Raw genomic sequence first — 14821 nt, 5'->3', positions numbered from 1 at the left:
CGATTAAGTAAGTAAAAAAAAAAACCTTTTTGTCCCACTAATTTATTTGTATAAGTAAAAAACGTGCATTAATATCTATTTTACAATGCTATTAATCTTATCTTAAAATCTTCAAATCCTGTTTACAAGCCATGTCAACGTAGAGATCCCATTTCCCGGTTTATCTGTAATAAAAAAAAAACACTTATCAAGCAAAAACATATAAATATTTTAAAGTATTTTGCAAAACTATTGTAAACCTACATTTTTAGCGTTAATTGTTATTCGTTGTTAATCTCATTCTTCTTCTGCACTTTTGATACCAATACCTAAAGGCCATCCGCCTAAACCACTAGCTGCGGCATTAGCAGCAGCATTAGCTTGAGCGGAAGATAAGCCGCCTTGTCCTCCCCATCCACCTGCGAGAGCGTTGGCAGAAGCATCTGCCTGTGCGGAGGATAGACCACCTAGACCTCCCCATCCACCTGCGAGAGCGTTGGCAGATGCATCTGCTTGAGCGGATGATGGACCGCCATAACCTCCCCATCCACCACTAAGAGCATTGGCAGAAGCATCAGCTTGAGCGGAGGATTGACCGCCATAACCTCCCCATCCACCTGCAAGAGCGTTAGCAGAAGCATCTGCTTGGGCGGAGGATAGACCGCCTAGACCTCCCCATCCACCTGCGAGAGCGTTGGCAGAAGCATCAGCTTGAGCGGAGGATTGACCGCCATAACCTCCCCATCCACCTGCAAGAGCGTTAGCAGAAGCATCTGCTTGGGCGGAGGATAGACCGCCTAGACCTCCCCATCCCCCTGCGAGAGCGTTGGCAGATGCATCTGCTTGAGCGGACGATGGACCGCCATAACCTCCCCATCCACCACTAAGAGCGTTGGCAGAAGCATCAGCTTGAGCGGAAGATTGACCACCATAACCTCCCCATCCACCTGCAAGAGCGTTAGCAGAAGCATCTGCTTGGGCGGAGGATAGACCGCCTAGACCTCCCCATCCTCCTGCAAGAGCGTTGGCAGAAGCATCCGCTTGAGCGGAGGATAGGCCACCTAGATATCTCAATCTATTTGCTAGAGCGTTGGCAGAAGCATCAGCTTGAGCGGAAGATTGACCACCGTAGCCTCCCCATCCACCGGCAAGAGCGTTAGCAGAAGCATCTGCTTGAGCGGAGGATAGACCGCCTAAACCTCCCCATCCACCTGCAAGAGCGTTGGCAGAAGCATCTGCTTGAGCGGAGGATAGACCACCAAGACCTCCCCATCCACCTGCAAGAGCGTTGGCAGATGCATCTGCTTGAGCGGATGATGGACCCCCATAACCTCCCCATCCACCTGCAAGAGCGTTGGCAGTAGCATCTGCTTGTGCGGATGATGGACCCCCATAACCTCCCCATCCACCTGCAAGAGCGTTGGCAGTAGCATCTGCTTGTGCGGAGGATAGACCGCCTAGACCTCCCCATCCACCTGCAAGAGCGTTGGCAGTAGCATCTGCTTGAGCGGAGGATAGACCGCCTAGACCTCCCCATCCACCAGTGGCAGCATTGGCAGAAGCATCAGCTTGAGCGGAGCTTCCACCGAAACCACCATAAGAGCCGGCATTTGCGTTAGCGTTGGCATGAGCTGATATGTCGTTAAGACCTATATCTGAAATAAAATAAAAACTGTCATTCTTATATTTTGTAGACGTATCCCATCATATGTAGAAGAAATAAGGGAAAAGTGTGTTAAGTTCAATTGTATTGCTTAAAAACCTTCTAAAGAGATACTTCATTAAAGAGATTATTTTTCTTATAAAAAACTATATTACGAGTTTTTGCCAACTGGTCGAAATTAAACCATAATCACTTTTGAAATTATGAGGAAAACGTAGTATGTTTTGAATTATTTTCTTCTCTTATAAATATATTTTTTGTCAATACTCGTCAATCAAAACTATCAACCAAAACATATCAGCAGATAAATAACGGAGAAAAATTATTGGAATGTTTATTCTTTGCCTTTTTCATTTTAAAAATATAGCTGTAAAAAATAAAACATTTATACTTACTGCATCCTTCGACGACTCTCGTTTCGATGTATACAAAATTGTATTTGACCTTACAAACGTGTACGCTACAATAATCGCCAGGATAGAAGAATGGCACTAATGGTGATTTCCTTCTACATAACGGATCTGCGTTATTCAGAAATAAAAAGTGAAAAAAATTAATAACATGTAACAATAAGTGATACTTACAAGACATCTCGGCTTAATAAGAAAACGTAAATAATATTTTACCTAAATAGATGATTACTGGCACTGGGTAAATCTTCGTTTCTGGAATATGAAAAATAGTATTAATATTTGTATAATATCCTTTATAGTCCAAAAATATTTGCACAAACTGAATTTTTTTAAGCCGTGGCTCATGCTAAAATACCATGAAATATTCTACAACGAATTTTGCATGTGGATCTCCAGCTGGATCCATATAATCTTCATATTGTGCAGAGAACCCATCGATTTTAATCAACGTAAGTTATTTTATGTTGGAGCAGTTCTCTAGGATAATTAATATGCTGGAGCAGTTCTCTAGAATTAAAAAGATAAATAAATTGGACTACGCTCTCACCAAGGAAGAAGTCACTTCATTTACGTAATAGACAGCATGGGCTGTCATAAAAGCTAAGGACAAATTGGTTTGTTTTATCAAGAAAATAACGTAACTGTTTGTTGCAATACGAGAAAATGTTTTGTATGTTTTTTTATGCCACAGTTGCATAAATTGGAAGGAATGAAATTAAGATTACGATGTGACATTAACGGATGTCGAAGATTTTTTTCCGAAAGAATTCATTTCAAACAGAGGTGTGAACTTATGACCTCCAAGGAGTTCTTGCATATTGCGGATTTTCCTGGTGATCATTATGATGGGATCATGGGTTCCTGAAGAGGCAAGTGTACCTCAATAAACCGATGACAATATCCCGATTGAGACAAAATATCCACGAGATAGCCCTATTAGATATGTGTCAGCAAAGTTTTACAAAATTTTGCGTAATCGGTTGCAGGAGGTACCAACGATGGGATAACACTCGTTTCATAGATATGATTTAAGAATTATATAATAATTAAATGTTTCTAATATTGATGAATGATCAACGTAAAAATTATATGATTAAAAAATGATAGTGAATTTATGATTGTAAGTGTGTACTTTTACTAATTAGCTATTAAATTTTTAATGCAAATATTTTTGGTTGATCTTTTTAAAATAAACAGATAGAGCTATTTATTTATTACAATGACAACTTACGGCTGATGGGTACTGGTACTGGAATTAATCTGTCCTTGCCTGGTACGGGTATGTAGCGGTTCACTGGGTACGGAACAGGTACTGGTGGGGATGGAACAGGTATGCGAATAGGTGGTGATGGAACTGGGTATGGGACTGGTACATCTCTTGTCGGTCCTGGTACTGGAATTGGCTCAGGCACTCGCACTGGAATCAATCTTGGAGGTGATGGTACTGGGACAGGACGTGGCACACCATACGGTACTGGGTATGGTGTTTTAACGGGATATGGCATAGGTACCGAGGGACCCGGTACATATATTTTTTCTGGTGGCGATGGAACGGGTACTGGTACTCTGATTACAACAGGATCACTAGGAACAGGTACCGGTACTGGATAAGCTCTTCCAGGGAGGACTATTGGAGGTGGACCTGAAAACAAAGTATTTACGTTTTCTTTTTTTACCGCAAACACAAAGTAATATTTATTTATTGCGATAGATAAAAAATATCTTTACTTAGACTAAAATACTATAATTTAAGATTAATGGATTTGAATCAATAATAAAGAAATTGATAGATTATTACTTATGCTTAGTTTAAAGTTGACTTCAATTGAATGAATTTAGATACTTTAGTAAATATTTTGGTCTCTATGGTATTGATATATATTGTATCAATCAAACATAATACCATAGAATACAAAAATAACACTGGGTAGTGAGAGATCCTGTTGGATTACTTACAAGCTGGCTGAGGTACAGGAACAGGTCGTGGCCATACTGGTGGAACAGGTAGTGGCACTTAACAAAGAGATAAGATAAATTTATAAAATTTAAATGAATAAAAAAGGCGTTTTTACTCGTATATATATACATATCCTTTATGACCTGCGTCTATATATATATATATATATATATATATATATATATATATATAGACGCAGGACATTTTTTTATCATAATCATAGTATATTCATTTTCACATTTTTTTTCTTTATGAATTTTTATGAATTATATTGAATCTTATTTTAAATTTTCTCGGTTTCCCGTTTCCCAATGCTAAGTAATGGCTTCAATAAGTTGATTAGTTTTCCCACAAAATACATTCTAGAGCTAAAACCTTAATGATAAATATTTTCTGTTAATAATGTCAATTATATGTTTATTTTGAATACTGTGTTAAGTTTGATGCTTAGAGTGATGTTAAAAAAGTGTAATACATGGAAGACTGCACGGAGCGCATTTTGAGTATAAATGTCCATAGATGGTAAAACAACCGAAGATGAGGCAGTCGCCATTGACCGTGCGGTATATATAGTACATATCTCCATCTTTGTTGCGTCTCCTGGCTGCTGCATATATTCATTCATATTATTGTATTTGAGTGTAAATATTGTCAGTGTGTTTTTGTCTTTACGTGATATTCACTTCCCGTCTGATATATTTAGAGAAACTACTGGATTTTTTTTTTTCAAAAACTCAATCATTTAACGCTTTAATTATATGTAAAAACGCGAATGAAACTTTGAATTTTGAAATCGTTAAATTAATCTCATGACAGAAACGGAAAGTTAATATTGTGATATCTAAGACGATCTATTCAAAAATATAAAAAAATGATAAATTATTATTAAAAATTTGATTATATTATTAAAACCTATCGCTAACTTTATATACTATGTTTTCAGCGAACTTGATAAATTCTATATATTAAAAATTACCTTGATTTCCATAACTTTCAGCTTGTGCGTTTGCGGATGCGGAAGCTTGCGCGTATCCAGATCTATCCAAATCTAAAAAAAATATCGCATCATCTATTAAAAATACAACAATATGCTTAGGACTTGGAATTAAATCTCGATTATTTACAATCTAAATCATTAAATTTATTGATGAAATTTTCTTCATTCGAGTCATTTGTTGACATGGATTATCTTCGTTGATATCACTAGTAATCATATTAATTACAATGACAATTCTTTAACAGTGAATCGTGTGGTTATTTTTATATTTTTTCAATATTAAAATTCACCTCGTCAAATTCTAAACCCGCAATAAAAGCGTCAATTAACTATTCACACTGGACCGTTGCATTGTTTGTTTACGAATAGTGTTTGAATCGCCAGTTATTTTGGAAAGGTTATTAAATTATCATACATTTTTGAATAAAAACGAATAATGGGTTGACCAGTACGCGATGAACCGTCGCCCACGAACTATTATTATTAATAAAAAAAATCAAAATATACTTTATTCAAGTAGGCTTTTATTTTTGAATCGTCATTTAACAAACTATATTAAGTGAAGCTACCACCGATTCGGAATGAGAATGAAATCTACCGAGAAGAACCAGTAGGTACTGTTTTTCAACATTTAAAAATACAGTCATGTTAGCTAAATATAATTATATATGTATATAAGAATAAGAAATGTAAACCACTTCGCAAACCACCAATACTCTGCCAGTCATGTATGTTATCGTTCCCACTGTAATATGAGTTAGCTACTGTAATTGTAGAACTGAAATAAAAATACTGACTAACTCAGTAGTCAAATGGAACACAGCAATGTTTTCATTGTTCAGTTGGGTAATAACTGGCGTGGAATTGGTAGTTTCCGAAACAGACTTACACGAAGCCGTACTTCCAGAATTAGATATATCATAGACTTTGATTTTAAAATAGTTTTATATAAAACACTTATTGTCCCCAAAACTTACCATCGGCATAAGTGGAGACCACTGCCAAGCACAACAACCAGATCTTCCACGTCATTTTAAATGGAATCTGGACCCTGTGAGCGGGGAACTACCACTCACCAAAGATATAAAATATACCGTAACGTGCGTATTTAAACAAAATACTTTTTACGCATTGATATGCGTCATAAATCAATTTAGTTATTAAAAACATTTAATAAACATTGTTTCGTATCCGCAAACGAGCCTTGGCGTATTTGATATCCGCGACGAGATAAAATAAAAATAAATAAATCATATCGATCAATTTATAAAATTTATTTTCGTTTTATGTATTTAATTTTGTAAGTTTATTTATTTATATGTGTATTCTATATTTAAATTTATTTATAAATAAAATAAATTTTGTGTTATTTTATTTATTATCACAGCACCGCCCATCTCGTAATCAATGAGCTATCTATATTGTTGGTTGCATGGAAGAGATCGCTACGTAGCGATAAGGTCGCCAAAATTGTACGTTTCTTTTATTTAGATAGTATCCATGTTTTATTTATTTATTTTGTGTTTGTCGTGTAAAATAAAGTTTAAAAACATTCAGGTGTTTGTTAATAAAATATAAATTAAATTAACCAATCATTTATTGAATCTGATTGTATAAAGATATAGAAAATATAGATGTTGAAAAAGGGTAACTACTGAGTTTATTGCCGGTTCTTCTCGGTAGAATCTACATTCCGAACCGGTGGTAGCTTTACTTTAAATAGTTTGTTAAATAACGATTTGAAAAAGTGCTTGTAAAAGCCTACTTGAATAAAGTATATTTTGATTTGATTTGATAAATAATATCATATATCTTGTTCGTAGTTAATTTGAAATTTGTTTCCGTTTGATATAATAACAAATATGATATATTTTTTTCAGTTACTCCATAGGTTTCTTGTTCACTTTGGATATATATGTACTTATATCGTTTAGATAACTTACGTAGATATATTATATAGCTTAATCACTTGAGTCTTCATATCCAATGGTGTCGGGCTTGGTTCTTTTTTTTCAAATTTAATTATTGAAATACTTAATCTATTTGTCTACAGTAGATTCGCTTGCATTTAAGGGCTTGGTCGTGAGGTGTTAACCATAAAAAATAGTCCATCTTTAGAATTCGAACTTTTTTTTTATATATTTGGACAACATCACATACTCTGTAAGTAATCCCAATGTAAGTAGCTAAAGCACTTGTGTTATGGAAAATCAGAAGTAACGACGGTACCACAAACACCCAATGCAACATAGAAAACTAATGAACTTTTTCTACATCGACTCGGCCGGGTGGCGTACCCATGAAAACCGGTGTACACGCTACTCGACCACGGAGGTCGTCAACTTCTTTTATACCAAATTTATCCAAATTTGGTTTACTCGTTAGCAACAGACTGATAGTCAGGCAGAGTTACTTTTCTAATATGAGACAAGACTATAAACTTGGTCAATTTTGAATTTAAATCAAATCTAATTCTATATACATTATATATGTCTCCTACGAGAATTTGGAGTCTTTATTTTAGTAAATCTCATTTATATTAACCATAACATTAGTTCATAATGTGGATTATATCAAGAAGAACCCGCATGAAACATAGTAGTTAATTTTTTCATTAATCATAAGAAATCAGACATAATAATCATATGAAATATAATCTAGTTGACTTTTATTAGGAAATAATTCATTCCAATGCGTTTAAGGTTACGGGGTCTCCTTAATTACTGCCACACAATAATCTCTTTCCTTGGTCCTCTGAATTGCTTGAAAACGATTCTATTATTTTAAGCCCTTAAGGCTTGTGTTAAATAGTATTCTAAATCAATTATGTAATCAAGTATTTTGTAAATAGTTTTATTGTTTATTTGATATCTGAATTATTAAATTATTTTAATTGTGCTTGCAAAAATACCGGTTCTCTTCCGATTTATTATCGATAAGTATTTGTCATAGTAAAACAAACAGACATTATAATATTATTTACAATTACAACGCAATAAAACGGATGATTACCTGAACTAATTAATTTATATAAGTAATTTTCTGCATTAAATCTTTTCAATATAATTTCATTTTCTTAAATCATTACCAGTAGTCAGTTCGAAATTATTACAAGTGCATAAAATTGTTGACAATGATTTGTATTCGTTGTATATTTAGACAAAAAAAAAACCTAAATTATTTATTAAATATACAAAAATTAATAAGAGTTTATTGATTGTCAACAATCTAGCGGTTCTAAAGGTAATTGAGAATTATTCTAGGCAATTTCTTAAAGTGATTTAGTAAATAAGCAATTAATTAATTAAATGTTAAAAGAGGGTTCTGTATATACGGTTGTATATTAATCTGAGTTTGAACTAAAAAAAGCAAACAAACATATAACAGTCGCGCACAATGGATCCTTCACGCCTTCGGAAGTGGGTCGCGGAACCGGAAGCGAACCGCTAATGACGGTCGCGCCCTCTATGAGCTTTATAGTCGCAAAAAATGAAATGTTTCATATTATATTTAAAATTTCAAATACATTTGTAGGTTATTTTGAATTTAGAATGTTACTTTATTCTTTATTTAAATCTACAATCCGAACGATTGTTCGAATGCGTAACAAACTCACTTTCGTATTTATAATTAATTAAAATTTTCTTAGCAAAATAACCAGAACTAAAAAGTCTATACCGAAAACTAAAACTAAAAAGTCTGTATCGAAATTAAACCAGCACTCGGTGATCAACTCTCACTCATCAGATATTCTACCGCCAAACAGTAGTACTCGGTATTGTTGGCTTCCGATTTGGAGGTTGAGTAAGGCAGTGTAACTAAAGGGACATAACATCTTAGTTCTCAAGATTGGTAGCGTTTTGGCGTTGTAAGGAATGGTTAATATTTCTCAATATGTCTATGAGCCTTCGTGATCACTTACCATCGGTCACTAATTGTCCATCCGCCTACCTATATCACAAAAAAAAAAAAAAATTGCTGATCACACACAAACACGGAAATTATCATGTAAGGATTTAACATTTAGCATTATATGAACGGAACCCTAAACAAAGGTGACAAAGCAATAACTTGGCGTTGTCATTTTGATTATTTATTCAACTACGTGTAACGTTAATACAGCAAGGCCTGTTTCAGACATACGACGCTGAATTATAGACTAGAAATTTGACATAATTTAGGGCGGTAACAGCAGGAACACTTTGTATTATCTTATACCTTTTACCAAAATTTTAGACAAGTCTGAAGTCATTTACATTTTATTAAGTTTTAAAATTTATGATAAACCAGCTGTCGCTCGCGGCTTCGCTTGCTTTTTAGTAGTTAAGCATAAAGCATGTGTCCTTCCTTGGGGTTTGAACTTGCTTCATACCAGTTTCGATAGAAACTTACAGACACAGAAACGCAGACAGCGTTACTTTCTTTTTTTTTATCTTTTTTTTTCACAATCTTTCAATCTTTTCTCATTTTCAAAAAAAAAAAAAGGAATTGTAGCATTGCCCCAAATTAATTAAGAAATTACTAACATTCATATTTACCCCATATTTTAAGCTTACCACTTTTGTTAGAAGCGGGGACGAAAATCGCCCAAGGGGTCAGGAATGATCCTGCGACTTTTTACATCGCTAGGCGGCGTAATTCATTGCTCTATTGACGCTTACACGCTTATTATATTAGTATAGATCATGTAACGTATTTTGTTATGATTATTTTGGCAAATAAATTACATCATTAGTATTAAATTGTTAAGTATAATGGATGTCTTAGTACGGAAACGTTTTGGGGAACGTGTGCTTAAGCGCTGTTTCAATTAATGCTTGTTTGTGTAGACATTCATCCGGCAAAGAATCAACGCTAAGTATAAATGCAATATGTTGTTATTATTAGTATTAAGGATAGTGTAAGCGAAATATCATCTTGTACTAAGACTCATCAGTGGACCCTAGTGTCTAGAATATGTAAATCATTACCAAAGACTACTGGTTCAAACCCGAGCAAGCACTGGGTTTTCATATTCAAGATTGTCAAGGCCTAACCAAGTTTGCGCAAATTTTATATAAATATTTCATAAATTCCTCGTGTTAGCATTATTTTATTTAACATGGCAATTAAGTTTTTTAATTATTTTTTTTTTATTGCTGATTATCCAATCAGCGCTTAGAATAAATTAATATGTGGTAAGTTACTATCAAAAGACTTGAATAATTTAATATAACACAATTCACGAAGAATAGCATTTCGTCTGTATCATGTCCCCTAAAGGAGGAATTCGTGCTAATAACCTTCGAGACCTGTTCCAAATAAGACGTAGAACATTAACCAAACACTACAAAGGTTGCGGATAGTGTTTTAGTTGCAAAGTTTGAAGTTGTGAGATTTAGATTAGATTGCCGCACCTGCACCGCAACGCCCTCAGGGGCTAAAGTAGTGCGGACATGGAAACCGCGTAACGAGATAAACACTCCCCGTGGGAGGTTATTTGTGGACACGATAAGTAATTTGCAGCATAGTTTCTACTATATTCTATGTTTTTGATGACTTGTTTATTCAATAATTAATTTTAATTGAAGTCATTTTGTTCTCACTGTCTCTTGTGGTTGATTTAGTTGTTTATATTATCATTTTACTTAAAATCCGTTTTGATTCAACTATGAAAGCATTATGGAGTTGTTAACTTAGAAGGCTGCAGTTCACAGGTTCGAATCATGCATCGGATTAAAATTTTGTTACGGTTTTCATTTGACAAACCCTCAGTTTGAATCCTAATTAAATATTATGCTAGTGTAGTAAAGTTTTAGTTAAAGTTTCGAATATGTAACATTTTTGTTTTTGCAGCTGATGTTAAAAGTCCAGTCCTATTGGGCTATGAGAGTTAAGGACTAAAAAGTGTAGCTATATATGAGCACATCCCGGTTCAGTATAAGGTTCCTATACGTAGGTGGCTAGTCATTGAGATTTGATCTTAGCTGAAATTCGTCCTTTGAAACATTTATTGGTAATATTATCGATGTTCGTATTAAGATTTGTTCGATTGATTGATGGAATGCAATCACGAATCTACAAAATATTGATTAACGTTAATTCCCTGTAAACACTATTATTCAAATGCGTCGCCATTTTTATTTATTTATTTTAATTATTCATGTTTCAAAGCTATTTATTTACTTTCAAAAATCAAAAACTAAGTACGCAAATATAACTTGAAGTGAAAATTATTTGTTACAATTAACTTGAGTGAATAAAACCAATCAATGTAAACGACATACCAATTACGGACTGAAATTTAATAAATTGTATGAACAAATTTACTCAGTTAAATTTAAGTAATAATATTTTAAATTGACTAAAATAATTTTATCCGATATAATAGAAAACTCGAATGGTAATATTCAATAGGAGAATGTGAGAACTAATTCTAAACTCAATCATGAAATGTCAGAAATATAATCATAACATTTAAGGGATACGCGCATCAAAATACCGTTTAATACTAAGTCTGTTTTCAATATTTCGCGAGTGAGATGCGAAGTGAGTTATTACAAAATAGCGATGTTGCTCGTTCGTGTGTATCACTGAAATCGCTTGAGGTGATTTTTTAAAACTAGGGGCTACGATGGGCTTATTCTATTAATTTATAACGTCGTACGTTCCCGATTCTATTCCTATACAACATCGACGGAACCGCAACTGAATTGTTGTGTTAGTAGAATAGAAAAACGACTGTATGATTTCGTTTCGATTCGAAATGACATTTTGTTTGTTGAATTGGTTTGTTTTTGTTATACGTTACTCACAATCAATGATATTCCTTAAGTGATTTTTGACACTTTTTTTTTTAAATGTTAATTCATTCGCCTTATATAATCTCAAGTGATTAATCTCCAAATTCCCGAGGGTGTCGGTAAATGCGCCGCCTGATGTTGAGTGGTCACCACTGTCCATAGTTTTTGCCAGCGTTTGGGAACGAGCCGAGGTGGCTCAGTGGTTAGAACGCGTGCATCTTAACCGATGATTGCGGATTCAAATCCAGGCAGGAACCACTGAGCTTTCATGTGCTTAATTTGTGGCTGTGTAGTATGTGGCTAATTTCAACGAAATTAGCCACATACTACACACACACCACATGTGTATTCCACCAACCAGCATTGGGGCAACGTGGTGGAATATGCTCCATACCTTCTCCTCAAAGGGAGAGGAGGCCTTAGCCCAGTAGTGGGAAATTTACAGGCTGTCAATGTAATATAATGTAAATGGGTGGTGGGGTAGTGTTGCTTAAACGAACTCTGTACCACCAAGTAATCACAATACTAAAACTATTTGCTCATATATTTAATAAGGTTTTATCAGAGCCAATTATACTATTTCTTTTGATTTTTATTTATAGATAATTAAGATGGACATTAAAACCTTTTTTTATGTTAAATATGAAAACAGTTCTATATAGAATAGTATAGAATATAGACTGAGAATAATATAGCTATGGGTTGAAACACATATACTGAGCTCTCGTAACCGCAACACCGTAACCAGTTCAAAAGAGCCTTATTGAATTCAGCGCTTTACTCACAGTTAAGCCTCCATAGCAACTTAAGCTTTATTAAGTCAGAAATATAGTTCATATTTCAACTTGGGTGTATATATGTGAAACGTTGTGCGAAATTGAACTTTGGTACCGCAGATATAAGTTTGATATTGCATTGTGTTTGAGTAGATACGTGTAAACATGACCTGCAGAACACGAGATCTCAGAAGTGGTATACGGGTTGCAAATAAAATATTTACTAGCTCAACTCGTAAACAATGTAAAACATTGTTCGATTGTTTTTAATTACGAATATTTTATTATAAATTTAAAGGAAAAATGATAAAATAATCTATTTTATTATTATAAAGAAAGTCGATATAAATATCAAAGCAATATTTTTTATACGAACATCGTAATATTCTTATAAGTCCATCATTGAAGAATAATTGTGCCTACCATTTTTTTATTATGTCATAAAAATGCATTTTGCAAACTAGTTACGTGATGGTAAGTGGTCACTACCATTTCTTACATTGCCAATCTACCATTATATGGTACCCAGGTGGGCTTGAACAAAGTCCTATCACAAGGTAAATTTACTCGGCATTTCTATTTAAACTTCTATTCTAAGTTATAAGCGCCATCTGTCGGCATTAATGGGCACGCAGAGTTACAGCCTACACTATGTGAGGTGGTTGTTCTATTCATTTTAGACATCCTACAATCAGTCGTATTTTCATCGTTATATAAAGTAACTAAACAAAGCAAGACTTTAGCTAGTTTGCAATAATAAAGCTTATGATATTTTTATTCGAAACAAATAATAACAAAAATTAAATGCTTAATACGTCAATAGTATAAATTTAAAGTGTGTGCACCTGTGGGGCGTTATTTTAATAGCATACAATTACAAGTTAAGTTTATAGTATATATAAACTTCTTCGAACGTGCTGCAGTTTTATGTATATTATTTTAGAATTTAATTTTCAGTTAGACATTAAGCTGTATATAAAATTACGTATCCTCTCTTATGAGTAAAGATTTTGTGCATATGGGTTAAAAGTAAATAGTAAAAAAATTTTTTTTTTGTCTTTACTATATATCTACTTCTGCCTGGTATTTAACAATTGTCATCCACCTATGTAAGTCAATTGACTCTTATTTCTTACGCTCTGTATGATACAAATAGTCATAAAAAAATATAGAAATTATTGGAGTTATCTGTTTAAATTTTCGATTCGATTAAAAATGTCATAAATATAATCAACACTTGGACTTATTGAAACGTAACTTAAATAATAAAACTATTTATGGCATCGAATGTATATTTTAATTATTGAATAATTATAGGAGTACCAATATCCGGTTAACTTTTAACCGGATATTGACTAAGTGTATATTAATATCCCTATGTTGGGTTAGGGCTTCTTAAGCGATCCCGATGAAACGGGAGAGGGTACCGCTTTTTATCGGGTACCGGTTTTTTAGTGGGTGCGGTGTACCTGCGCGCACTCAGCTTCCTGGGCACTATCCCCTTCCACTTAGGGGAATCAAAAAACACGACTTCTTGATCAACCTTAGGAACTAAGATGTGAATTAACTCCATGAACAAGTAAAAAACGTACAAAAGACTCGCAGCTGTGAGATATTTTTTGTTGTACTCCAAATTTTTTTTTTAAATAAAATATTATTTAATCAATCAATGATGGACGAATGAAAATAGTAACGATATAAATAATTAATTACTTTTAAGAATATAAAAAAAAATTGAATGTCGTACGTGTGTATCGTGCCATTTCCTCAACGCTAGTGTGTTATGAGCCTACAAAGGCCCAATATCCGCAATCAAGCTACAATCAGAGGGGTTCGGAATCATCATTTGAGCATCCGCTTCTAGCTTCCGGAAGTGCCCGAATTTCATTTGCTTGGAAATCCTTTGTTTACGTACAATGTTTATTTGATTATATTATTGCAAAGGATTAATTAATACAACGTATTCATGAAATGAAGATGAATGCAATTGTATACTTCTGTTTGTGTTATTACTAGTACACTTAATACTTGCGTGCCTTTTTAACATGGCGTCCAATAGCACGTTGAATGTGCTACACAGTGTATTGAAGATATTTTCATCCAAGAATATTTAGATGTTTATTATTTTAATTAATTAGAATTTAATCTTATATCTAACGTTTGTATAAGAACGGATGCACGCTTGTCACGTCAATAATCTTAATTTAACTGCCAATGATAGTCATATAATAATACTAGTTGTCGATCGCGATTT

General features: G+C 33.9%; 2 protein-coding genes across 4 annotated transcripts in view; one reads left to right on the top strand and one right to left on the bottom strand.

The window, feature by feature from the left end:
• Positions 1-14821, top strand: part of LOC125071227 (dystrophin, isoforms A/C/F/G/H) — a 557159-nt gene that overhangs the window by 341507 nt on the left and 200831 nt on the right. The gene's annotated exons all lie outside the window — the stretch shown is intronic.
• LOC125071229 (spidroin-1-like) lies at positions 33-6086 on the bottom strand. The gene is made up of 8 exons (XM_047681344.1): positions 5987-6086; positions 4989-5060; positions 4012-4068; positions 3287-3697; positions 2269-2307; positions 2038-2163; positions 244-1634; positions 33-164 (listed from the first exon to the last, which is right to left on the bottom strand). The coding sequence occupies exons 1-7, from the start codon at positions 6039-6041 to the stop codon at positions 277-279; spliced, it is 2118 nt and encodes a 705-aa protein (XP_047537300.1). The 5' UTR covers positions 6042-6086; the 3' UTR covers positions 33-164; positions 244-276.

This window comes from Vanessa atalanta, chromosome 19 (assembly GCF_905147765.1).
Source record: "Vanessa atalanta chromosome 19, ilVanAtal1.2, whole genome shotgun sequence".
Taxonomy (NCBI): domain Eukaryota; kingdom Metazoa; phylum Arthropoda; class Insecta; order Lepidoptera; family Nymphalidae; genus Vanessa; species Vanessa atalanta.
Note: the sequence above shows the minus strand (reverse complement) of the source record. Positions and strands in the feature narration are given on the sequence as shown.

Bases quoted from the DNA above. Each gene is read 5' to 3' on its own strand.
- LOC125071229 (XM_047681344.1), bottom strand. From the start codon at position 6,041: ATGACGTGGAAGATCTGGTTGTTGTGCTTGGCAGTGGTCTCCACTTAT. The intron at 4,069-4,988 runs GTAATTTTTAAT...CTCTTTGTTAAG, and splicing joins TGAAAGTTATGGAAATCAAG to TGCCACTACCTGTTCCACCA. The intron at 2,164-2,268 runs GTAAAATATTAT...TGAATAACGCAG, and splicing joins GCCAGTAATCATCTATTTAG to ATCCGTTATGTAGAAGGAAA.